The following is a 27,103-nucleotide window of genomic DNA, read 5'->3' as shown; positions in this document are numbered from 1 at the left end:
AGGGTCCAGTGTAGTTACTTGTGTAGTACCAGTATTCTGATTGTTCTATTATTTGTTATTAGACAGGTGTTATTCACTATTTCTACATTGAAGACTGGCAATACGTGAATGAATATCGGCATCCTGTCAGTGTGAGAAAAATCTTTCCAGACCCCAATGGAACCAGATTGGTTTTCATTGATGACAAAAGTGATGGCTTTGTGTATTACCCAGTAAGTCAATTCAGGACATTCATTCCACTTTACTTACAAGCAGAGTTCTCTGTAAGTTATTTCTACTCATGGTGTGTTTTATCACAGCATAAAGAAACATGTGCCAATTGGACTGATTTGCCACCCAAAAAAAAAAGTGAGGTGGCAGAGGGAATAGCCTAGTGATAATATAGGGACATAGAATCTCCACACCAGATCAGACCAAGCTTGCCCGTGGAAAAAATTTCTTCTTAACCCCAGGCAGTTGGTTTACGTACTGTTTATAATTACTTTATCTTATCTAATGTTACTGTGTATTTTCTCATTATCCATATTAATGTCTCATTTTTAAGCCTGTTATGCTCTTGGACTCAACATCTGAAGCAGAGAGTTCCATAGACAAATGTGTGTTGTGTAGTAATAAAATTTGTATTAGTTATAAATGTACTTCACTGTGCCCCCTTGTTCTTGTCTTATAAGAAAGGCAAATGAGGAGAACGCAGTTTACCTTCTTAATAACATTCATTATTCATCTTCTCTCTAAACTAAATAATTCTACTATTCCCAGTTTCTACCCATATAAAAGTCTTCTAATGTCCTCAGTAATTTTCATTGCCCAGTTCTGGACCACTTATTCCTTTTACATCTTTTTTGAGATGGGTGACCAGAACTGATCACACTATTCAATGTGTCTCATTTGCTTTCTGCTTACTAAATAATTTTACATTACTATTTTTTGTAGGTAAATGATGGTGTTCATGAGATCCCAAATTTTCCACCAACCATTAAAGGCATTCTGTGGGAAAATTGGCCAATAGATAAAGGTGTATTTGCTGCTTACGATGATGATAAAATATATACTTATGTCTTCCATAAGGATACCATACAAGGTACTGTAAATACTTTAGTTAATCTTATTAGCTGTCTGACATTTCATGGCAATTAAAGTTAGAACATGTTAGACAATAATATTAAATATTGCCTTTTAATTTGTATTTTCATGTGAATTTGCTGCATGTCAATAATAGTACTGCTACTGGTAAGTATTGGCCACCACAGAGCAGGCAGATACTGTGCAAGTTTCTCCACACAGCTCCCACAAGGCATTTCAGTCCTAACCTGCAGATTTCCTACTACTCTAGTCCATGGCCTTTAGCCTGCAAGTTATGTTGAATATTTGTGAGAAATGTCTGCTGGGAACAGGATCACAAAACTCATTTCAGTTTTAAGCAGAATTTTAATCGAGGTCATCTAGTGTAGTGGTTCTCAACTAAGCGTATGTCTACACTACGAAATTAGGTTAAATTTATAGAAGTTGATTTTTTAGAAAGTGATTTTATACAGTCGATTGTGTGTCCCCACACTAATGCACTAAGCGCATTAAGTTGGCAGAGTGCGTCCACAGTACCGAGGCTAGCGTCGACCTTCGGAGCATTGCACTGTGGTTAGCTATCCCACAGTTCCTGCAGTCTCCACCGCCCATTGGAATTCTGGGTTAAGCTCCCAATGCCTGATGGGACAAAAACATTGTCGCAGGTGGTTTTGGGTACATGTCGTCAGTCGCCCTTCCCTCCGTGAAAACAACAGCAGACAATCGTTTCACGCCTTTTTTCCGTGCGGGCACCATACTGCTTTCAGCAGACAGTGCAGTAAGTCTGCAAACCATAGTCGTCACTGAACGACCACTTCCGCTGGCACTCTGCTCTCCTGGTGGTCTCGCAGGGCCGCTTCCGCTGCAACTCTGCTCGGCTTCTCTTGGCTCGCCATACCCCGGCAAGCGTGCAGCCTGCTCAGCTGTTGTGTCCTGGCAGCAGACAGTGCAGTAGGTCTGCAAAACTGGTCATCGAATCACCGCTTCCCCTGCAACTCTGCTCTCCTGTAGACGCCATACCACAGCAAGCATGGAGCCCGCTCAGATAACTGTGGCAGTTATGAGCATTGTAAACAGCATGGTGACGAGAGCAATGAGGACATGGACACAGACTTCTCTCAAAGCATGGGCCCCGGCAGTTTGGCCATCCTGGTGGCAATGGGGCAGGTTCATGCCATGGAACGCCGATTCTGGGCCGTGAAACAAGCACAGACTGGTGGGACCGCATAGTGTTGCAGGTCTGGGATGATTCCCAGTGGCTGTGAAACTTTCGCACGCGTAAGGGCACTTCCATGAAACTTTGTGACTTGCTTTCCCCTGCCCTGAAGCGCAAGCATACCAAAATGAGAGCAGTCATCACAGTTCACAAGCGAGTGGCAATAGCCCTCTGGAAGCTTGCCACACCAGGCAGTTACCGGTCAGTTGGGAATCAATTTGGAGTGGGCAAATCTACTGTGGGAGTTGCTGTGATCCAAGTAGCCAACGCAATCACTGAGCTGATGCTATCAAGGGTAGTGACTCTGGGAAATGTGCAGGTCATAGTGGATGGCTTTGCTGCAGTGGGATTCCCTAACTGTGGTGGGGCGATAGACGGAACACATATCCCTATCTTGGGACCGGACCACCAAGGCAGCCAGTACATAAACTGAAAGGGGTACTTTTCAGTGGTGCTGCAAGCACTGGTAGATCACAAGGAACGTTTCACCATCAATGTGGGATGGCCGGAAAAGGTACATGACGCTCACATCTTCAGGAACTCTGGTCTGTATGAACAGCTCCAGCAAGGGACTTACTTTCCAGACCAGAAAATAACCATTGGGGATGTTGAAATGCCTATCATTATCCTTGGGGACCCAGCCTACCCCTTAATGCCATGGCTCATGAAGCCATACACAGGCACCCTGGACAGTAGTCAGGAGCTGTTCAACTACAGGCTGAGCAAGTGCAGAATGGTGGTAGAATGTACAGTCTAAACGCTTAAAAGCGCGTTGGCACAGTTTACTGACTCAGTTAGACCTCAGCGAAACCAATATTCCCATTGTTATTACTGCTTGCTGTGTACTCCACAATATCTGTGAGAGTAAGGGGGAGACATTTATGACAGGGTTGGAAGTTGAGGCAAATGGCCTGGCCGCTGATTACACACAGCCAGACACCAGGATGGTTAGAAGAGCACAGCCAGGCACGCTGCGCATCAGAGAAGCTTTGAAAACCGGTTTCATGGCTGACCAGGCTACAGTGTGATAGTTCTGTTTGTTTCTCCTTGATGAAAACCTGCCCCCTTGGTTCACTCTACTTTTCTGTAAGCCAACTGCCCTCCCCTCCCCACTTCGATCACTGCTTGCAGAGGCAATAAAGTTATTGTTGTTTCAAATTCATGCATTCTTTATTAATTCATCACACAAATAGGGGGATAACTGCCAAGGTAGCCCGAGAGGGGTGGGGGAGGAGGGCAGCACCGGGTGGGGTGGGGGAAGAGGGAAGGACAAGGCCACACTGCACTTCAAAACGTTTTGAATGCCAGCCTTCTGTTGCTTGGGCAGTCCTCTGGGGTGGAGTGGTTGGGAGCCCGGAGGGCCGGCCCCCCGCCCTCCCGCATTCTTGGGTATCTGGGTGAGGAGGCTATGGAACTTGCGGAGGAGGACGGTTGGTTACACAGGGGCTGCAGTGGCAGTCTGTGCCTTTCCTGCACCTCAACCATACAACGGAGCATATCAGTTTAATCCTCCAGTAGCTTCAGCATTGCATCCTGCCTCCTCTCATCATGCTGCCGCCACCTTTCCTCTTGATCCTGCCATCTCTCCTGTTGCTCCCACTTTCTGTCATTGCGTTCATTTTGTGCTTTCCTGGACTCTGCCATTGTCTGCCTCCACACGTTCTGCTGGGCTCTTTCAGTTTGGGTGGACTGCATGAGCTCAGAGAACATTTAATTGCAAGTGTGGTTTTTTTGCCTCCTTATCTGCGCTAGCCTCTGGGACGGAGATGCTAGTGGCAGCGTTTAAACATTTGCAGCTGCAGGAGATAAAAAAGGGAGAGTAAAATTGAAAAAGACACATTGGCCATTTAAAAGGAGGGGCTGATGTTTTCGGGTTAACATGCAGCACAAACCCAGCTAAACCCCGCCCCCACCAAATTCTCTGGGATGATTGCTTCACGCCTCACCCCACCGCGTGGCTAACAGCGGGGATGATTTCTTTTCAGCCACAGGCAAACAGCGCAGCAGGAACGGCCACCTCTGAATGTTCCCTTAATAAAATTCCCCTATTTCAACCAGGTGACCATGAATGATATCACTCTCCTGAGGATAACACAGAGAGATAAAGAACGGATGTTGCTTGAATGCCAGCAAACACTGGGACCACACGCTGCCACGCTTTCTTATGCAATGATTCCAGACTATGTACTACTGGCCTGCTGTGGTAAAGTGTCCTACCATGGAGGATGCAATAAGGCTGCCCTCCCCAGAAACCTTTTGCAAAGGCTTTGGGAGTACCTCCAACAGCTTCATGGAGATGTCCTTGGAGGATTTCCGCTCCATCCCCAGACACGTTAACAGACTTTTCCAGTAGCTGTACTGGCTGCGAATGCATCCCAATTCTTCAGGGCAAATTAATCATTAATCGTGCTTGCTTTTAAACCGTGGATTATATTTACAAAGGTACACTCACCAGAGGTGTCTTCTCCGCCTTCAAGGTCCGGGAGTCCGGGTTGGGAGGGTACTGTCTCCAGGGTGATAAACAGTTCCTAGCTGTCGGGGAGAACAGTTTTTCCTCTTGCCTGGTGTGCACTATCTTCAACCTCCCCCTCCTCCTCATCTTCCTCATCCTCAAAATCCTCATCCCTGTTGCGTGAAACTTCCTTGCAGGACTCCACGTACAGGTGTGGGGTAGTTGTAGGGGCACCCCCTAGAATTGCATGCAGCTCATCATACAAGCGGCATGTCTGGGGCTCTGACCCCGAGCGGGCGTTTGCATCTTGGGTTTTTTGGTAGGCTTGCCTGAGCTCCTTAAGTTTCACATGGCACTACTGCGGGTCCCTGTGATAGCCTCTGTCCTTCGTGCCCTTGGAGATTTTTTCAAATATTTTGGCATTTCATCTTTTGGAATGGCGTTCTGATAGCACGGATTCATCTCCCCATACAGCGATCAGATCTAGTACCTCCTGTTCTGTCCATGCTGGAGCTCTTTTGTGATTCTGGGACTCCATGATCACCTCTGCTGATGAGATCTGCATGGTCACTTGTGCTGATCAGCTGGCCCAACAGGAAATGAAATTCAAAAGTTCGCGGGGCTTTTCCTGTCTATCTGGCCAGTGCATCCGAGTTGAGAGCGCTGTCCAGAGCGGTCACAATGGAGCACTGTGGGATAGCTCCTGGAGGCCAACTGTTATCATGTCCCTTCTCAGTCTTCCCTTCTACAGACCAAACAACCCAATTTTTTCAATCTTCCCTCATATGTCATGTTTTCTAGACCTTTAATCATTTTTGTTGCTCTTCTGTGGACTTTCACCAATTTGTCCACATCTGTCCTGAAATGTGGTGCCCAGAACTGGACACAGTACTCTAGTTGAGATCTAATCAGTGCTGAGTAGAGCAGAAGAATTACTTTTTGTCTGTCTTACCACACTCCTGCTAATACACCCTGGAATGATGTTTACTTTTTTTGCAACAGTGTGATGTTGTTGACGAATATTTAGCTTGTGATCCACTATGACCCCCAGATTACTTTCTGCAATACTTCTTCCTAGGCAGTCATTTCTCATTTTATGTTCGCGCAACTGATTGTTCCTTTCTAAGTGGAGTACTTTGCATTTGTCTTTATTGATTTTCATCTTATTTACTTCAGACCATTTTTCCAGTTTGTCCAGATCATTTTGAATTTTAATCCTATCCTCCAAAGCACTTGCAAACTCTCCCAGCTTGGTATCATCTGCAAATTTTATAAGTGTACTCTCTATGCCATTATCTAAATCATTGATGAAAATACTGAACAGAACCAGACCCAGAACTGATCCCCACAGGACCGCACTCGTTATGCCCTTCCAGCTTGACACTGAACCACTGATTACTGTCTGGGAACGGTTTTCCAAACAGTTATGCACCCACCTTATAGTAACTCCATTGAGGTAGTATTTCCCTAGTTTGTTTAAGAGAAGGTCATGTGAGACCGTATCAAAAGCCTCACTAAAGTGAAGAAATATCACATCTACCACTTCCCCCGTATCCTCAAGGCTTGTTACCCTGTCAAAGACATCTGTTAGGTTGGTTTGACACAATTTGTTCTTGACAAATTCATGCTGATGGTTACTTATCACCTTATTATCTTCTAGGTGTTTCCAAATTGATTGCTCAGTTATTTGCTCCATTGTCTTTCCAGGTACTGAAGTTAAGATGACTGGTCTGTAATTCCCCAGGTTGTCGTTATTTCTCTGTTTATAGATTGGCACTATATTTGCCCTTTTTCCAGTCCTCTGAAATCTCTCCCATCTTTCATGACTTTTCGAAAATAATTGCTAATGGCTCAGATATCTGCTCGATCAGCTCCTTGAGTATTCTAGAATATATTTCATCAGGCCCTGGTGACCTGAAGACATCAAACTTGTCTAACTAATTTTTACCTTTTTCTTTCCCTATTTTAACCTCTGATCCTACTTCATTTACACTGGCATTCACTATGTTAGATGTCCAGTTGCTACTAAATTTCTTTGGTGAAAACTGAAACACAAATGTAATTTAGCACTTCTGCCATTTCCACATTTTCTGTTGTAGTTTTTCCTCCCTCACTGAGTAATGGGCCTACCCTTGATCTTGTTCTTTCTCTTGCTTCTAATATATCTGTATAATGTTTTTTGTTACCGTTTATGTCTCTAGCTAGTTTAATCTCATTTTTTGCCTTGGCCTTTCTAATTTTGTCCCTGTTTATTTGTTTATATTCATGCTTTGTAATTTGACCTAGTTTCCACTTTTTGTAGGCTTTTTTTCAGTTTTAGATCATTGAAGATTTCCTGGTTAAGAGAGGGTTGTCTCTTGCCATACTTCCGGTCTTTCCTACGCAATGGGATAGATTGAGCTTGTGCCCGTAATGTCTCTTTAAAAAATAACAACTCTGTTGAACTGTTTTCCCCCTTAGACTTGCTTCCCATGGGCTCTTACCTGCCACTCCCTGAGTTTGCTAAAGTCGTCCTTCTTGAAATCCATTATCTTTATTGTGCTGTTTTCCCTCCTACCATTCCTTAGAATCATGAACTCTACCATTTCATGATCGCTTTCACCTAAGCAGTCTTCCACTTTCAAATTCTCAACCAGTTCCTCCCTATTTGTCAAAATCAAATCTAGAACAACCTCTCCCCTAGTAGTTTTCTCCACCTTCTGAAATAAAAAATTGCCTCCAGTACATTCCAAGAACTTGTTGGATAATCTATGCCCTGCCATATTATTTTTCCCAACAAATGTCTGGGTCATTAAAGTCCCCCAATACCAGCACTTCCTGTGCTTTGGATGATTTTGTTAGTTGTTTAAAAAAAGCCTCATCCACGTCATCTTCTTGATAACATGGTCTGTAGTAAACTCCTACATGACATCGCCCTTGTTTTTTACCCCTTTTGTCCTTATCCAGAGACTTTCAACAAGTCTGTCTCCTATTTCCAGCTCAACCTCAGTCCAAGTGTATACATTTTTAATATATAAGGCAACACGACCTCCCTTTTTTCCCTGCCTGTTCTTTCTGAGCAAGCTGTACCCTTCTGTACCAATATTCCAGTCATGCGTATTATCCCATCAGGTCTCTGTGGTGCTAACTATGTCATAGTTGTGTTTATTAACTAGCATTTCAAGTTCTTCCTGCTTATACCTCATACTACTTACTTTAGTGTACAGACATGCAAGACACTGATTTGATTTCCACCCATGTTTTCTCTCATCTCTTCCTTGTCGCTGCTATAACAGCCCATGCTCCCCCCAGATTTTTATAGAAACATGTTAGCTGCTGGTCAAAGCCTCAGTGACTTTTCATTTCCTATTGGCTTAGAAATCACATATTAAAGGTCCAGAGACTGTTAGCCTGGCAGAGTACAGGATATGGGCTACAGTCTCTAGGACATATGGAGCGTGGGGAGGGGGAAGACTGAGCTTTCAATACTTTCTGGTAAGTACAGTTTTTGTTTTTTCTTTCTTTTGATACTCCTTATGGATGTGCAAATGTACATTCTGTAGTATCTCTATCTACCTTACTGAGTTGGGGTGTTTGTGACTGTGCTAAATGTATTAATAAACTGTGTGGATTTACCTCAGCTCCTAGAGTTTTCACCAAGGTTTTCTCCATTGTAGCAACCCAAATCAGGAGTTATGGGATCCTCGTATTCCCATATCTCAATGACTGGCTCAGCAAAACGGTCCAGACATGAAGCCCAGGTTTTAACATCCATGTTGCTTATCCCCCTTTGTTCTCCCTTGGTCAATATCAATGCCAAAAATCAACCTTAAATCTCATGTAATACCTAGACTTTATAGGGGCCACTATCAACTCAGTCTCTGCATAAACCTACCTACCATGGGACAGGTTCCAGACCCTGAAAGAACTCATAACTCGTGTAGTCAACAGTCCTTCAGTCATAGCCAGGACTTTCCTATCCTTCCTGGGACACATGGCCTCATGCATATAAATCTCCATCTTCACTGCCTCCGGATGTGGCTGCAGTTGGTTTACTCACCCAACCATCATGCTGTGGACCTCGTGCTCACAGGCCTCCCCCCCCACACAAACGCGTGGTAATCTCGTCCCTCCACTGGTAGAGGGAACACGTAGGGGTTCCCTTCCCACCCTCGCTCCCCACACAAGACAGTTATCACTAACATATCCCTCCTAGGCTGGGGAGCGCACATGGGTGAATACATGACACAGGAAACATGGACTCTTTGGGTGTCCAGAATGCACACCAACATTCTGGAGCTCTGAGCTGTAAGGATGGCATGTCAGGCCTTTCTCCTGCTCATCCATTCCCATCAGATTCTCATAATGTTGGACAACACTACGACTCTTTGCAACAAACAGGGACACGAGGTTGATGACTCTGTGCTCCGAAGCAGTCACCCTTTGGAACTGGTGCATCACCCACCAGATCATCTTATCTGCAGCCTATCTCCCAGGGGCACACAACATGATTGCAGACTTGCTCAGTACACAGTTCATGATTGACCACGATTGGAAACTTCATGACACCATGGTATAGGACATTTTCAACAAGTGGGGAACTCTGACCAGAGACCTTTTCGCATCCCCAGTGAATAGAAAATGCAGCACATATTGCTCCAGAGGAGGTTCGAGGCACCACTTCAGAGCAATGCTCTCATCCTCTCCTGGTCAGACCAACTCAATTACGTCTTCCCTCCTCTCTAACTCCTACCATGAGTACTACACAAGGTCAGACAAGACAGAGCAACAGTCATCCTGATCATCCCCTCCTGGCCCAGACAGTTTTGGTTTCCCAACCTCCTTTGTATGTCTACCTGTCCCCCAATTCCCATCCCTGCTTTCCCTGATCTCCTGACGCAGCACAACAGCGACATCAACCATACCAATCCACATGCATTTCACCTCAGAGCAGGGTATTGGATGGGCATATTCTCTGGAAGGGGTGTGTTCATAAGAAATGCAAAACATCCTCTCCAGCAGCAGGAAGGAATCCCCTAGGAGTTGTTACCGAGCCAAGCGGAAATGCTTCTCCTCCGGGGCAGAGTACAAGGGACTTTCCCCAGAAGGAGTGGGGATTCCCCACCTCCGGGACTACCTACTGTCCTTGAAGGCATCAGGGCTTGGCCTCCGCTCTCTTAAGGTCCACCTAGCAGCAATTAGCATCTTTCAGCCCCATGTGGAGGAACATTCTATCTTTACTCACCATTGACTGCTAGGTTTTGGAAAGGCCTCATCAGAACCTTCCCACCTGTACAACCCATCACTCCCCAGTGGGACCTCAACCGCCCTTTCAACTGCTGGCATCATGTTCTATGTCCCTCTCCATGAAGATTGCCTTCCTCATTGCTGTCACTTCAGCAAGAAGGGTCAGTGAACTTGGGGCCATGATGGCAAACCCTCCTTTCATGATTTTCTATAAAGATAAAGTCTCCTTACACCTGCATTCCAAATTTTTGCCAATGGTCATTTCCCAGTTTCACGAAAATCAATCCATTCACTTACCTGCTTTCTTCCTGAAACCACACGACTCTGAAGAGAAACTGCAACTCCACTACCTCCATGTCCGTGGGGCCTTGGCCTTCTACCTACAGAGGCCATGACCAATCAGGAAAACCCCCAGATTGATTGTTGCAATAGCTGAAACTGTTAAGAGGCAGGCAATCTCTACACAGCTAATCTCCAAGTGGATTTTGGGGTGCATTACACTATATCAATTATCTGGCCTCCCACTATCCTCAGGGGTGTAGGCCATTCTGTGAGAGCCCAGGTTTCAACCATGGCCTGCCTCCACAATGTACTGCTTTGGGATATATGTAGAGCAGCCACATGGAATTCGGTACACATCTTTACTGCACATTACGTCTTGGTGAATGTCTCAGTAACGGATGCCTCCTCCAGGCATGGCTGTCCTCCACTTATCTCTTTCATCTGCTTCTTCGCATCCTCCTTCAACTTAGGTACCACTTGTTAATCACCCTCAATGGAATACAATAGGGCCCATCTCTCGAAGAAGGAGAGGAGGAGTTTGCTGACCTATAACTGGAGGTTCTTCGAAATGCGTGGCCCATATCTGTATTCCGCTTCCTGCCCTCCTTCCCCTCTGCTGCAGATCTGCTGGATTTGCAGTGGAGAAGGAACTGGAGTTGCAGTCAGCCTGCCCCGCCTTTTATCTCTTCAGATGAAACCATGAGGCAAGTCAGGGTGGATGTGCAGACCGATGGACGCTACTTTCTAATTCTCCACTTCAGACCCATGGTGTGCATATGATCCCTATTTGTATTCCACTGAGGGTTTACACATATCTCAAAGAGCCTCTGCTTACAGGTACCTCCTCTCTTCTGTCTTACTATCTATCCCTTTCCTAATGGTTCCTAACATTCGGTTAGCTTTTTTGACTGCCACTGCGCCATTGAGCGGACATTTTCAGAGAACTATCCACTATGACACCAAGACCTCTTTCTTGACTGGTAACAGCTAATTTAGACCCCATCATTTTGTGTGTAGAATTGAGTGTTTTCCAATGTGCACTACTTCGCACTTATCAACATTGAATTTCATATGCCATTTTCCAGTCACCCGGATTGATGAGATCGCTTTTTAACTCTTCACAATCAGCTTTGGACTTAACTATGTTGAGAAATTTTGTATTGTCTGCAAATTGTGCCACATCACTGTTTACCCACTTTTCCAGATCATTTATGAATATGTTGAACAGCACAGGTCCCCATACAGTTCTTTCAGGTACCCCACTATTTACCCCACTCCACTGTGAAAATAGACCATTCGTACATTTTGTTTTCTGTATCTAACCAGTTACTGATTCATGAGAGGACCTTACCTCTTATCCCATGACCGATTATTTTGCTTAAGAGCCTTTAGGAGCTTAAGAGCTTAAGGTTTGGGACCTAGATAAAGGCTTTCTGAAAGTCCAAGTATACTATATCTACTGGAGCACCCTTATCAGCACGCTTGTTGACACCCTCAAAGAATTCTAATAGATTGGTGAGGCATGGTTTTCCTTTACAAAAGCTATGATGACTCTTCTGCAAAATATTGTGTTAATCTATGTATCTGATAATTCTGTTCTTTACTATAGTTTCAACCAATTTGCCTGGTACTGAAGTTAGGCTTACCAGCCTGTAATTGCTAGGAGCCTTTTTTAAAAATTGGCATTGCGTTAGCTATCCTCCAGTCATCTGTTACAGAGGCTGATTTAAACGGTACGTTACATACCATAGTTAGTAGTTCTGCAATTTCATATTTTTGAGTTCCTTCATAACTTTTGGGTGAATACTGGCTGATCCTAGTGACTTATTACTGTTTAATTTATCAGTTTGTTCCAAAACCTCCTCTATTGACATTTCAGTCTGGGACAGTTCCTCCTCAGGTGTGGGAATCTCCCTCACATCCTCTGCAGTGAAGACTTGTCATTTTGCTTTTTGTCTTTCTTGAGTGCTCCTTTGGCACCTCTGTCATCCACTGATTGTTTGGCAGGCTTCCTGTTTCTGATGTACTTAAAAAAAAAATTGCTCTTACTTTTTGTGTCTTTTGCTAGTTGCTCTTCAAATTCTTTTTTGGTATATACTTTTACATTTGGTACATACAGTAAATGATGAATGCCAAACAGGAGACCTTGAATTAGTCTGATTGGTCCAGGTGTAGTGCTGCTGCTATGCCAAAGGGTAAAAGAACAAAGCTGTTGGGATTTTCAAAATAAGATTCCTTCACTCTTACGTTTTTTAACTGTTCGCAACTGCAACTGGTTGCTAAACATGTCATAATGAAGGAGCATTTTAAATAACTTTTTTTTTTCTGATCTCCTAATACAGGGTCCAAGGTTATTTTGGCAGGTGGCACAAAAGTTCCCTTTTCCCACAAACCATTGCTTTTGTATAATGGAGAATTAACCTGTCAGACTCAGAGTGGGAAAACAAACAATATCTATCTTAGTACTCATAGTTTCCTTGGCATTTTGAAAGACACCGGGTTTAATGAGCTGAAACAAATACTTACTCAGACTTTAATGCTGAAAAGGTAGGTCTGCTTTTTAATTATATGGGTTAATCATTTCCTTCTGTGATTGAAGCACACAGTACAGCATACACTGGTGTTCTAAAAATCTCTTGCTGAATATTGATAAAGTTATATTGAACCATCATTCCGTATAAGTGCTTAGTCTGTCTGGGTAGCCAAGTAACAAATGACACAATGATGCTTTTTCTTACTGTAAAGTAAGAGCTACAGTAATTTATTCAAGACCTATTCTGGGCTGCATGGTAGCTTCTGCCTCAATACTGGCTGAAAATGCATGCCACCCACTCCCTCCATTCTAAAGGAGCAAAAAACAGTACAATGGGAGGGTGTAGTGCAAAGTGAGAAGTAAGCTAGAGAAATAAAGTATTTTTCTGAAGGAGAAAGGTGGGGCAATTTTGTATACGCTGGAGGCTGGTGTTTTCATGTGGCCCTGTTTTTTCCTGTCACAGGGCTCCTAGCAATTTCCCTCAAACCTAGAAATTAGTCAGTCCCCAGTTTCCCTCTGCTTTGAGGTTAACTAGTTTTTGAGGTTTAAAAGAAAATGTTCTAATAAAATACACATTGAATGCAACTGTTCGTTTTAGTTTTGTTTTTCACCGTGCATAGGTTTTCTGAAGCATGGGAGGTATGCAAACTTCTGAATGATGAATCTGGTTGGAATGAGCTGGCCAGAGCTTGCCTACATCACATGGAATTGGAGTTTGCGGTACGTGTTTATCGGACAATTGGAAATGTTGGGATGGTGATGTCACTAGAGCAAATAAAGGTAACATTTTAAAATAATTACCAAACATTTTTGTAAAAATATGAAAGATTAAGATTAAAATGCACTTTTAAGATTGCTGGAATTCTGGTGTTGTGTGTTTATATTGAAGAAGAATTATTTTAGTGGTGTCAGTATTTTAGCGGGAGAGGAAGAGTATGTATTGAGGAGAAACCAGAGCCATCTCTAGGCAGCTTGCATATTCCAGAATGTGTTAGATGCTTACTGGAATCCCTCCTTAATTAGTTGATTTGCATTTAGCACTGTAGTACTACATGTATGTATACTGTGGTATGTAACCTCTCATTTAAATCAGCTTGTGTACCAGATGACTGGAGGATAGCTAATGTGACGCCAATTTTTTTAAAAGGCTCCAGGGGTGATCCTGGCAATTACAGCCTGATAAGCCTAACTCAATTTGTTGGGGAAGAGTCAACATGGTTTTTGTAAAGAGAAATCATGCCTCACCAGTGTACTAGAATTCTTTTGAGGGGGTCAACAAGCATGTGGACAAAGGTGATCCAGGGGATATAGTGTACTTAGATTTTTCAGAAAGCCTTTGACAAGGTCCCTCACCAAAAGCTCTTAAGCAAAGTAAGCTGTCATGAGATAAGAGGGAAGATGCTCTCATGGATCAGTACCTGGTTAAAAGATGGAAAACAAAGGATAGGAATAAATGGTCAGTTTTCATACTGGAGAGAGGTAAATAGTGGTGTCCCCCGCAGGGGTCTGTACTGGAACCCGTACGATTCAACATATTCATAAATGATCTGGAAAAGGGCGTAAAACAATGAGGTGGCAAAATTTGCAGATGATACAAAACTATTCAAGGTAGTTAAGTCCAAAGCAGACTGCAAAGAGTTACAAAAGGATCTCGCAAAACTGGGGACTTGGCAACAAAATGACAGATGAAATTCAATGTTGATAAACACAGAGTAATGCACATTAGAAAACATAATCCCTCCCAACTACACACATAAAATGATGGGGTCTAAATTATCGGTTACCACTCACGAAAGAGATCTTGGTGTCATTGTGGATCGTTTTCTGAAAACATCTGTTCAATGTGCAGCAGAAGTCAAAAAAGATAACAGACTGTTAGGAATCATTAGGAAAGGATTAGATAAGAAGATAGAAAATATCATATTGACTCTATATAAATCTATGGTACACCCACATCTTGAATAGCGTGTGCAGATCTGGTCACCCCATCTCAAAAAAGATATATTGGAATTGGATAAAGTTCAGAAAAGGGCAACAAAAATGATTAGGGGGATGGAACAGCTTCCATATGAGAAAAGATTAATAAGACTGGGACTTTTCTGTTTAGAAAAGAGACGACTAAGGGCGGGGATATGATTGAGGTCTATAAAATCATGACTGGTGTGGAAAAAATAAATAAGGAAGTGTTATCTACTCCTTCTCATAACACAAGAACTAGGGGGTCACCAAATGAAATTAATAGGCAGCAGGCTTAAAACAAACAAAAAGAAGTATTTCTTCACACAACACACAGTCAACCTGTAGAACTCTTTGCCAGAGGATGTTGTGAAGGCCAAGACTATAACAGGGTTCAAAAAAGAACTAGGCAAGTTCATGGACCATAGGTCCATCAATGGTTATTAGTCAGAATGGGCAGAATGGTGTCCCTAACCTTTGTTTGCCAGAAGCTGGGAATGGGCAATAGGGGAAGGATCACGTGATGATTACCTGTTCTGTTCATTCCCTCTGAAGCCCTTGGCATTGGCCACTGTCAGAAGACAGGTTATTGGGATAGATGGATCATTGGTCTGACTCACTGTGGCATTTCTTATGTTTTTGTGTAATTTTTAAAAATGTGTTATTTACTCCTCATAACACAAGATCTATGGGTCACCCTCTGGGTTCTGACAGTTCCTGAGAAAGGAGAACACGGTATTATGTTTCTAGAAATAAACAGAAGACAGGACAATGCCGATTTTGAAACTTTGATATGGTTGAAATGGCACTACTTGCAAAGCACCTGTGAGTTACACATTTTGGAAGTGTTAAAAATTACCAAATTCTTTTGGCCTTTGTCTCTAACATAGACAATTCCCAACACTGTTTGAATACTAAAATTTCTATTACTTTTTTTTTTTTAAGGTGAGCTACAGGAGCTTTTAAAGATTTTGTGAGCCCACCAAGAAATTTTGCAGTTGCTTCTGCTTTCTCCTCATATTTCACAATCTTAAGGCTATGTTCTGATCTCATTTGGGGTAACTACTGAAATAAGTGGAGTCTCTCTGGATTGACAATGGTGTAACTAAAATCAGAATTTGGCAACTGGATTGTGTATGTGTTGTCATGAAGATTGCTCCTGGTTGTCATATTTGTTGTTAATTTGTCCACCTCACGGTTCAGAGCCCTTATAAAGGCTTTAGTTCAAAACTTTACTTTATAATTTTTCTGTTTGGTTTTCTTAATATAACATATATAACATTAGTGTCATCATTTCATTTTTTGTATATGAAGTCACAAAAAAATATTTCCATATTGTTGGAGATCCCAGGGCATGGCCACTAGTTAAGTCGAGGGGATGGAAGGCCATAAGGGTTGAGGAAGTCTTCCTGCTGAAGGCCTAAGGGCTTCTTCTTAACCCCCTTAATAGAATTCAGGCCTGGCTGGTTTGAGTAAGTTCTTTTGCTTTTAAAACAATGTTGCAGCCGTAGATAATGCCTTATAGTGTAAGGTTTGCTGACGCCAAGTTAAAAATAATAGGAGATAGTTACAAGGCCAGGCCAGATGTGCTGGTTGTTTAAGTTGCTAGGAATGCTTGTTAGAGGTTGCAGGAAATAAACATTGTTGTAACGCACATAAGGAAGGCAGAATATTTGTGCAAAGTTTTTTAATTGGCTGATGTGTAGTGCAGTAGCATCAAGGAATATAAAAGTGTGTGTAATGACCTGCTCTGGTGTGCAGGATTTGAGATTCTATTCTCCCTGTACCTTGTTTGCAGCTGCAAATAAACTTTTCTACTTCTCCAGCCGGTTGTGATGATTGAGTGAAACACACCGGGTAACAAACCCCTGCTGTTGTTTTGCCTCTTGGCACTGGGTGCCGGCAATAATATGTTCTGTTTACTACTTTTCACTGCTTTGTTGATGTTTTGCTTTTGCACATTCTGTATGTAAATGGTATATAGTAATTTTGATTACTAGATTTCTAAATGTACAAGTAATATTTATAGTGTGTGTAATGTGTGGGAGTTCGTATTACCTTTAGAAACTAAACTTTTGCATTTCTAGTTTTTTTGTGTTCAAGTAGGTAACCTTAATATGTTGCATTAATGTGGGTTTTTTATCCAAAATTAATAAAACAATATATGTATACATAGTAATATATATTTGAAGAAAACAAAGCAGAAAATTGGAGCATTTTTATGTTATTTCATTTTCCTCATTCCTTTCTCTCTGTTCTTCTTTCCATTCAGTTTCTATACTGTTCAAATATATATACTATAGTTACAACAATGTGTCTACTCATACAGTATAGATTTTACAGAGACAATCAAGACATTCAGAATGAAGCATTTTTTTATAGTTTTTATTGAGAAATGTTCATAATTGTTACATTGTAACTAAGATCAATACTTTGCAATAGTGCATCTTAAAAATGCATATTAAAATAGGAAATGTTAGACTGTTCTATTGCAAATTGCTGATATTTACTCCTGGGAGAATTCTGCACCACTGCGCAATGCAGAATTTCCTTTCCCCTACAGAAATGGGCTGCAGTGCTGCTAGACCCAGCAGAGCCCAGCTCACACATAAGACACTGCTGGGGGGAGGGGGCAGGAGCTAGAAGGTTCCTGGCAGCCGCAGTTCCCAGCATGCCCTGAGGCAAGGAGAGGGTGGCACACAAAAAACTCCATGCAAGCCTGGAACTGATCATCAGGCTGTTTCTCCCTCTGCATCCCTGGCTCTGTGGGGGGGAAAGGGGTGGGTATCAGGCCTTTGGGAATCACGGCTGGGCTCTGGGCGGGTGTGGGTATCTGGGCAATGGGGTCCTGTGGCTGGGCTCTGAATGGGAGACGGTGCGGGTATCTGGCCCATGGGGGCCCCGCAGCTGGGCTCTGGGGGAGAGAGGGTTCAGGTGTATTGGCTGTGGGGGCAGGCATGGCTTCACTCTGGCAGGGGAGGGGTTGTGGGTGTCTGGCCCCCTGGCTGGGCTCTGAGTTGGGGCGGGAAGGGGGCAGAGACACAGGATCTGGGTTGTCATAGGTGTTTCTTTAACTCTCTACTCCTGGGGAAAATTTTGTGTGTTTGTATTGTTACAGACATACGTGCTGACAGGTATTTTGAAATAGATTCCCCAAATAACTGAAATTAGTGCAATGATGTAGTGTTATTTTCACACACAAAATTTGCAGAATTTTGCAGAATTTTAAAATATTGTGTGCAGAATTTTTAATTTTTGGCACAGAATTTTTAATTTTTTGGTGCAGAATGCCTCCAGGAGGAATATGATATTGGACAGTTTTAATGGTAAGGGCATTCAAACATTTTCTCATTTAAAAACCACTGAAAAACTGTGTCAATTTGAATGCCTCAGCTGTTTTTGTGAAATGCCAAAACCCTAAAAAAATATTTCTGATTTGTGTATGTATTGTACGGGTATCCACTTCTGCAACTCTTACTTATGTGAGGAGTCCCATTAGCTTTATTGGAACTGTTCAAATGAGGGCTTTAAAATTGGGCCCTTACATTTTGCTGACTGCCGTGTATTGGGGGTAGAATCTGCTCTTTCCTATTTGATGGCAGCCCTTACATGTACGTTGAGGAGTGTCCCATTTCTTGTGTAATGAGAGAGGTTTTAACAAATTATGTCACTGTGCATATCATACAGTAAAAGTGTGTGCCATATTTTTTCTGGGTGAAGAGTGACACATGCACAGACATGACCTGGTAGTTGGATCTGTAGAATCTTTTAAAAATTAGTAATAGATGACAAGAATTTGTAATAGGGTCATCATCTGGACAGTTGTAGCACTCAGTATTTTTATTTTATTTTATAGGGAATAGAAGACCACAACCTTTTAGCCGGACATCTTGCCATGTTTACTAATGACTTTAATCTGGCTCAGGATTTATATCTGGCATCCACCTGTCCTGTTGCTGCACTTGAGGTACCCAGTTAAGTTGCCTAAAACTTTGTCAGATGTTAATTGTTTTTCTTGCCAACCTAATATACACTATTACCTGATTATTTTACATGGTGATAATTCTGCTCAGTTTTGTAGTATTTCTAAACATTTTGAGTCATAATGATATGGGTCTGTCAACTGCTTAAGATAAGTATGTATTACGCCTCTTATTACAGTAACACCTTCTTGTTATCATCTGTCTCAAACTTTCTGTTGAATCCAGTCAAGATTCTAACATTGGTAATTGTATTTTTAATACTAGAAAATAATATAATAATTCAGTATTTGATGCTTACATCAGAAGATTGCCCCCCCCTCCAAAAAAAAAAAGCTGACTTCAAATAATTTCTTTTGAAATTATTATTATTATTAACAGATGAGAAGAGATTTGCAGCACTGGGACAGCGCATTACAGCTGGCTAAGCGTTTGGCCCCAGACCAGATCCCGTTCATATCAAAGGAGTATGCTATGCAGCTTGAATTCACGTATGTTTTCCTGTAAAGATGTAGTATTGTAATATTTAACTCGTACTTCTACTAAGTAGAGAAATACTAGTGATGTCCTGAAAGCATTTCCACAAAGATCTTGATTTGTTTGAGTCACTTCAGCTCATTACAGTGTTATACAGAATCCCTGAGAGGTCCTGTAGCTGCTGTACCAGGGAAATTGGGAGTATCCACAGAAAACTACTCTGGAGACATGGTTCACAAAAGTAGCTGCTCATGATTGATTTAAGTGGCCATAAAAGAAAAAATGAAGTCCACGCCAACTGGTAAACTTCCCAACGCAAACAAAATAGACAGTTAACCAGAGGCTTAGTTGCAGACCAGTGTCAGCTTGGAGTAGCTTTCTCCTACCTGCCACTTTTTATCTCCACTGTTGAGAGTGGAAGACAGCCTGGTACTTAAATGCCCATTCCTCTCCTTCCTAGGTCACCCTGTGTCATCCCATTTCCTGCATATTTGTGAAAGAGGAGAGCCAGACTTCCAGGTCAGCAGTCCCTGGTAGAGAGAAGGAATCTACCCTACTCTCCTTGTCTTTTAAACCTAACTATATAGCTGCCCCTACCAGGTTGATATCCTGTTCCCTTTGGCTGCCAAATCAAGGTAGGGGATCATGGCTGCTTCAAGTATGTACCCGTGTGCAGCCACTGAGCAGGCTTAGTCTGGTAAAATAAGTGAGATTTATGGGAAAACAGTGGCTGAGAGAGTGCTTCCCACGGTACCAGGTTTCTACGCTACCAAAGAGATCATATGAAGGAGCTCCTTAGAAGTTAAATTCAGCCTCATCACCAGTGACATTTGAGCTTTAGAAGGCTCACTTCCTAGGACCATAGAAGATTTTGGCACGACAGCCATAAACCCCTGACATAGGCCTTATTTCTAAGCAAATGTGCACTGAAATCACTAAATCAATTTTAATTCACACCTTATGTTGTTTTGGAACAAGTCTGGGAACCCTCTTATTTTGGAATAAAAATGTCTTATTTCTATTTTGTTTAAGTCGTTAAATAAATCATTCAGTCAACATTAGTGGTATCAAAATAGGATACTTCTTTCTTAAATCAGCCTCCGTTGCTTGTTGAGCTCAAGGTGTAAAGGCCTAGAAGTGATCTAGGAAAGAGGCTTCTCCAAGAGACAGGTGTGCATACTCACTCCTTATTCTTCTTGGAACATAGAATCATAGAATATCAGGGTTGGAAGGGACCTCAGGAGGTCATCTAGTCCAACCCCCTGCTCAAAGCAGTACCAATCCCCAACTAAATTATCCCAGCCAGGGCTTTGTCAAGCCTGACCTTAAAAACCTCAAAGGAAGGAGATTCTACCACCTCCTTAGGTAACGCATTCCAGTGCTTCACCACCCTCCTAGTGAAAAAGATTTTCCTAATATCCAAACATGAAGGGACATGACACACATGCTTAATTCCACCCTTCTTGTCTGAGCCATAGAGTCCTGGTGAGCCATAATTAAAAGGTTCAAGGCCCATAGGGTCAAAGTGAAAACTAAATATGTTGTGGCACAAACTACATAACACTTACTAAGTAACTATAACACAATTTAAGCCTAGAAATTAAGGGAGTTTTGGATCAAAATCCCCCAAATCACCCTGTATACTGAGAGAAGATTCCTGCAGGTGGCTACAGAAAGGAGGGAACTGAGGCATTTTTGACCATATGGCACTTTGGTAACCTTAGCTCTGAATGTTGGGAGTCATGAAAAGGTGCTCATGCAGCCCCAACACATGCTGCTTTCCAGAAGGTTCCCAAAGGAAATGCAGCAGCACTAGGGGTGCAAATCACACAAAATGGGAATATGCAGCGGCCACCTCAAAAAAGAATTGCAGCTTACATTAAACGCTCCAAAAATGTGATCACAGAATTAACTGTGTTTTAATAAGAGTTGATTAGGAGATCCATTCCATTTATTTGTCAGCTATGTATGCAGGCTTCATATCTCTGCAACTTGTTCCTATTAATAAACATTTTTACACATATATTATTATTTTCTTTTAGGGGTGATTATGTGAATGCTTTGGCACACTATGAGAAGGGAATCACAAGGGACAATAAGGTAACACTCTTCAATGATGGTGGCATACAAGTAATTATAATATATATTGTACACTGAATTCTTCTGTGACAGTTTATTTAAATACAGGATTTTGTATTCTTCTGTAAACGATATGTTTCAGAATAGCAGCCGTGTTAGTCTGTATTTGCAAAAAGAAAAGGAGTACTTGTGGCACCTTAGAGATTCTTTTTGTAAATGATTTGACTCTCTTCCTTTTCAAAGAACAATATTGATATATTGGTCTTTCCTGTAATTTTATACACAGAGAAAAATGGCTTACTTTATGTAAAACAGTACTGCATTAAGATTATAGTACTGGGAAATTATTTTTACCATTTGAACAATTTCACAATAATTATGTAAATATTAAAGGAGACAGTGCCAAAATAATAATATATTTTTATATGATACTTATATAGATTTCTGCTCCTTTAGTGTAGTCAATCGTTCAGTAAAGAAGAATAAAATGAATAGTCAGATTTTTCAAAACAAGCGAAATAGCAATGCTTTCATGTATATTTTAAAACCAAATGTGTGAATTTGGGGCTAGTACTTTGAGATAAGTCCAATTAGAAGCAAGTAATTTCCCCATCTGTCTTTTTCTGTACATATGTTTTGGTGTGTTGTTCTGTTTCTTTGTCTCTTTTTGAAACTTACCTTTGTCCTGTATACCTGGCCTAGTCAGTTATTTCAAAAAATAGAATGTAGTGTGAAACACTAGATGAAACTTCACAAGAAAGTCACCTAAATATAGCCAGCAACGAAAACATAGGCTTTTCCACAATTAATGGCACCATTATTTAATCATAAATACTGACTGTTGCCTTTTAAGGCTCTGGTTTAAATTTTCTAGACAAGAACAGCTTTACCTGAGGTCAGGTCGTTTCTGGTTGATGCATTTCACTGTTGTTGAAATAATTGCAATGGCTTCCGTAAAACCAATACTTTTTGTACTGAAAATATAGTTATCACTTTACTTTTGATCGCCAATACCAGGAACATGATGAAGCTTGCCTAGCTGGAGTGGCTCAGATGTCCATTCGAATGGGAGACATTCGTCGGGGGGTTAACCAAGCCATTAAACATCCTAGCAGGCTGCTAAAGAGAGACTGTGGAGCCATTCTGGAGAGTATGAAGGTATCCCTAGTAATAGAGAGAGTATTAATAACATGATGAATTCCCAGTTACAAATAAATAAACATTTGTATAATTTTCATTATTGTAGCAATTTTCAGAAGCCGCCCAACTATATGAAAAGGGGCAATATCATGACAAGGCAGCGTCAGTATATATCCGCTGTAAAAACTGGTAAGTGCAGCTTTAGTGCAGTTTTACGTTCCTTGAAAAACAGGTTATATTGTAGTGCCCTTTGAAAAGGAATAGGAGTCCCTGATCATTTTGATTAATCAGACACATAATTCACATGACAGTCAGTCTACTGACTTTTTCTTGGGGACTAGGTCAAGTATGATTTACACTCTGAATCTTCAGAAACACGGGTTGATGTAAATCAAAACTTTGTTAAAAAAAACCCAACCCAAACAACAGCTACGCTAATCAGCAAACTTCTCTTTACTTGGTTATGTTTAGCTTGACTCTGTAACTGGGCTTTCAGAATCTTTGTGTACTACACACTTTGAATCCTTTTACTTGCCTAATTATATTTATTTCATGAAAGCTTCTTGATTTACAAAAGATGATACACCTGGGAGTGCAACACAGCCTTTTAGTTCTAGGCTGCTGGTTCAAATTCAACACAGGTCTGTATCAGCAAAAACAACAAGGAGTCCTTGTGGTATCTTAGAGACTAACAAATTTATTTGGGCATAAGCTCTTTTGTGGGCTATAACCCATTTCATCAGATGCATAGAGTGAAAAATTCAGAAGGCAGGTATAAATATACAGAAACATGAAAAGATGGGAGTTGCCTTACCAAGTGGGGGGTCGGTGCGAACGAGGCCAATTCAGTCAGGGTGGATGTGGCCCATTCCCAACAGTTGACAAGAAGGGGTGAGTGTCAACAGAGGGAAAATTATTTTTTCTAGTGACTCAGCCACTCCCAGTCTTCATTCAGACCTAATTTGATAGTGTCAAGTTTGCAAATTAATTCCAGTTCTGAATAAAAACCTGAATAAAGACTGGGAGTGTCTGAGTTCCTACAAAAAATACTTTTCCCTCTGTTGATACTCACCCCTTCTTGTCAACTGTTGGGAATGGGCCACATCCACCCTAACTGAATTGGCCTCGTTAGCACAGACCCAACACATGGTAAGGCAACTCCCATCTTTTCATGTGATGTATTTTTATACCTGCCTATTAAATTTTTCACTCCATGCATCTGATGAAGTGGGTTATAGCCCACGAAAGCTTATGCCCAAATAAATTTGTTAGTCTCTAAGGTGCCACAAGGACTCCTTTTTGTTTTAGCATCATATGGCTGTTCAATGTCATTTTCAAAATGAACTTGGCCCTTGTCCAGTTCCTAGGGAGCAGGTGTTTACATAATAGAATTGCCACCATAATTGGACTCCTCTTAGCAATCTCTGCAGAGCGAACAATAATTGAATTGGTAGAAAGACAGATGTACCCTCTCCTCAAGAGCTAGTTCCTCCAGGTCAGAATTGAGACACATTGGGGTAGTGCAGGGAAAGCTTGCATTGCTGTCATCAGTTTTATGCCTTTTCTGTGAATAAATGAGAGTACGGCAGAGTCCAGCGTGGTCTGTCTGGCACTTTTCACAAATAGAAACTACGGACCAGATCAGCTAAAGTATTTAGGCACGTAACTTCCACTGATTTCTAAATAGCTAAATACCTCTGAATAATGGGGCGTATGATCACATCCAAAATTAAAACAAGGAAGAAACGATATTCTAATTCTGTAAGGCCCCTTTACATTGTCACAACAGCATAAAATGGCCTGAAAATGCACAGTAACCAATTAATAGTTTTTAGACGTGTAGCAAGTGCATATTTTTGAAAACTTTGAAGCTCTTTCAAAGCTTCTCTTGTATATAACAGAAGAGAGCATATTTGTAATGCAAAATATCATGATTAATTTCCTTGTTCGTGTAAATGAAAATGAGATCACTTTTACATACTAATTTTTTTTTGTCTTAATTATTACTAAAGAATAAGATCATGTTGTTGCTGGTATTCATACTACATGCATTTTGTAAGTTCCTTTTTCTTTTCTCTCGAGTATTTCTATAAATATGCATATACTTTATTTGGTGAAGACAAATTAAAAAGAAAGATCACATTTATTATTTGATTACTTTATTCTCTTTGTTTTCTAGGGCAAAGGTTGGTGAGCTTCTCCCTTGTGTATCATCTCCAAAGATACACCTGCAGTATGCCAAGGCAAAAGAAGCAGATGGCAGGTGTGTTTAATTTCCAGAATCAAATAGTCAAGGGTTTAAAGCTACAGAATGTTAATATTCACAGTTTTATTCATAAAAAAATTAGGATATGTAGTGAATACGTATTTGTTGAAAAATATAAAAATCAAGTGTTATGCAAACGTCTTGATACTAGACAAAGATTATGCTGCTGATTAGGAAAGAAATAGTTCTGATTGATTATCCTTGGGTTAAACTTTAAAAAGCTATTTTTTAAAAGTAGCATTAAAGCTGTTAAGTACTGTAGCTTTGTTCAGTGGATGTGATGTGCTGAAGTTTATTTTTCTTCTAAAGACTCCTGAGTTTTTATAAAAAGCTATGATTAGTCATCACAGTCTGGGAAACAAACAGTTTTTTCTTTTTAAAATAAATTACAGTAGCACTGTTTGTAATAATTGGGTCTCCAAATTTACCTTCATTGTGAGCGCAACTGTAAGAAGTGAGTGGCACAAAATGTCACAATAACCTATAACAATAAACATTGATGGGAAAAGGTGGAAAAGGGAGATAGGCTTTTTTGTTTGTACTAATTCAGGCTATTGATATAATTCAAGGACTGTGTTAAGATCATGCCTGGTAAACAAGAAAATTGGTGTGTTGAAAATTAGGGCTAACTGATGATCAGAATATTGAGAGGATGGGCTACTCTGCCCATCACTGCCCTTTTGAAGTCCTTAAAAGAGAAAACTTTTTGGGGAAATTCAGGAGGAAGAAGCTGTTTGCCAGAAACTGCTGCAGCAGGCTTTATGATCATAGTTGCCACAGTCTCTTGATTCCCCGTAATCTATTGTAACACTGTGGGGATCTCTTATACTGATCCTGAGAAAGATGCTGACCAGTTTGGGCCAGAGAGGAGGATTCAGATGACATTGCCACCTCCACCAGCTCCAGCTAAATTCTGAATGCTACCTGGGATGTGAGACTCTCCCTGTCTCTCACATGCACGTGCGCACACAGTGTGTCTTCTTTCTTCAAACCCTCCCCTCCCCCCATATTTCTTCTTTCCTGTCCCTCTGCTTTTACCTTCTGCTTAATAAGAATCTGGCTTAGCCAAGCAAGACTTATTTGTAACATTGCTGTTACCCTGTGACCAGAAAGAGGTGACAAAAAGCAATGCCCTAAAGATGCTGGTACAAGTTTGCCAGATCTCGCAGTGGCTATTAAGACAGTCAGCCATTTCCCCTCCCCACGCAGCAGTGTGGTTGCAGATAGGAGTCAACACCAGACACAAAAGCTGCATCTTTTCTATCTTCGCTGTTCTTTTCTCTTCCCTCTTGTGTGTGTCTTCTAGGAAACAGAATTGGACTTGCAACAGCAACCCAAACAGCTCAACTAATATCTTTTCATTTCCCCAAAAGGACAGTTATTACCAACATTATTACCGCATAAGAGACTGTCAAACAACAGTTCCTTCTAAAAACTCTATAGCTAAAGGCAAAGGAAACAAGGAATGTTGTTAAAATGAAAGTCTTACTTAAGACTTTATGTTTTAAATGCTTTAACTGTTTTCCTTTGTTTTCTGTATCTTTAATAAAAGGTTATAAGACTGTTCAATTTTATAGTTGCCATGGTACTAAGCAGGCTAGGGTCTCTATTCCAAACCTGAACCTTGTTTAACACTATTTAATGTTGGATAGAAACAGCGTCCTGATAATACCTTTGACTATTTCAGCCTATTTATTCCCATCTAAATTAATACAATGCACCTCATTTACACAAAGACAGGGACAATCTTTGTAAATTATTGATTAATGTTTAGAGAAGCAAACACAAAAGCAAGGATACTTAAACACAAAATATAGTTTTTGCTATTTGTAATATACAATTAAGTGTACTGCAAAATATTTTGTGACAATAACAGTCTTAGTATTATGAGGACTCACTACAGTGATCTTCTGCTAAATATTTCTTGTGACGTGAGCAGAGGCCACTATTTTTATGCCAGTAATAGAGTGTGTGAATGAGGAAGGTCCTATTGTAACTTGTTTGACTAGAAGAGAATGGGAGTTCTTCTTTGAGTGATTGCTAATGTCCATTCCATGTTAGGTGTGTGCTCGCCACATGCACTGGCGTTGGAAGTTTTTTCCTCAGTGTTATCTGTAGGGGACAAGCTCTGGTGCCGTCTGGAGTGGCGCTCATATCGCAGGTATAAGGGGTGCTGGGGGCCCCCTCCCTCCCTCAATTCCTTCTTACCGCCAGTGACGGTGCTGGAACATCTCCTTGCTTCGGCAAGCACTTACTTACCCAGTGGTTTTTTTCTCTTAGTGTTATAAATAGTTAGATAAGTAGTTCTTTTGTTCTTTAATAACTAGTGTGTTAGTGTTGTAGATAGGTTAGATAGTCCCCTGTGGGACTTAGCCCAGGGACGGGACATGCCCCGTTCCCCAGGTTTCAAGCCTTATGATGGCTGTAGAAAGCC

The 27,103-nt window shown here is 41.3% G+C and overlaps 1 protein-coding gene across 5 annotated transcripts in view; it reads left to right on the top strand.

The window, feature by feature from the left end:
• The window catches only part of WDR19 (WD repeat domain 19), a 126,191-nt gene that overhangs the window by 51,372 nt on the left and 47,716 nt on the right, over positions 1-27,103 (top strand). For all 5 annotated transcript variants that reach the window (XR_012158692.1, XM_073342265.1, XM_073342267.1 and 2 more), the window contains 10 exons: positions 63-212; positions 934-1,081; positions 12,581-12,785; positions 13,392-13,551; positions 18,584-18,694; positions 19,089-19,198; positions 21,227-21,284; positions 22,281-22,421; positions 22,510-22,592; positions 24,583-24,666. Coding sequence is in view for 4 of the 5 variants with exons in the window: in XM_073342265.1 (XP_073198366.1) it covers positions 63-212; positions 934-1,081; positions 12,581-12,785; positions 13,392-13,551; positions 18,584-18,694; positions 19,089-19,198; positions 21,227-21,284; positions 22,281-22,421; positions 22,510-22,592; positions 24,583-24,666 (1,250 nt within the window). In the remaining variant the exon portion in view is untranslated. The remainder of the gene's footprint in view (positions 1-62; positions 213-933; positions 1,082-12,580; positions 12,786-13,391; positions 13,552-18,583; positions 18,695-19,088; positions 19,199-21,226; positions 21,285-22,280; positions 22,422-22,509; positions 22,593-24,582; positions 24,667-27,103) is intronic.

This window comes from Lepidochelys kempii, chromosome 4 (assembly GCF_965140265.1).
Source record: "Lepidochelys kempii isolate rLepKem1 chromosome 4, rLepKem1.hap2, whole genome shotgun sequence".
Lineage (NCBI taxonomy): Eukaryota > Metazoa > Chordata > Testudines > Cheloniidae > Lepidochelys > Lepidochelys kempii.
This window is presented reverse-complemented; position numbering and strand designations above follow the sequence as displayed.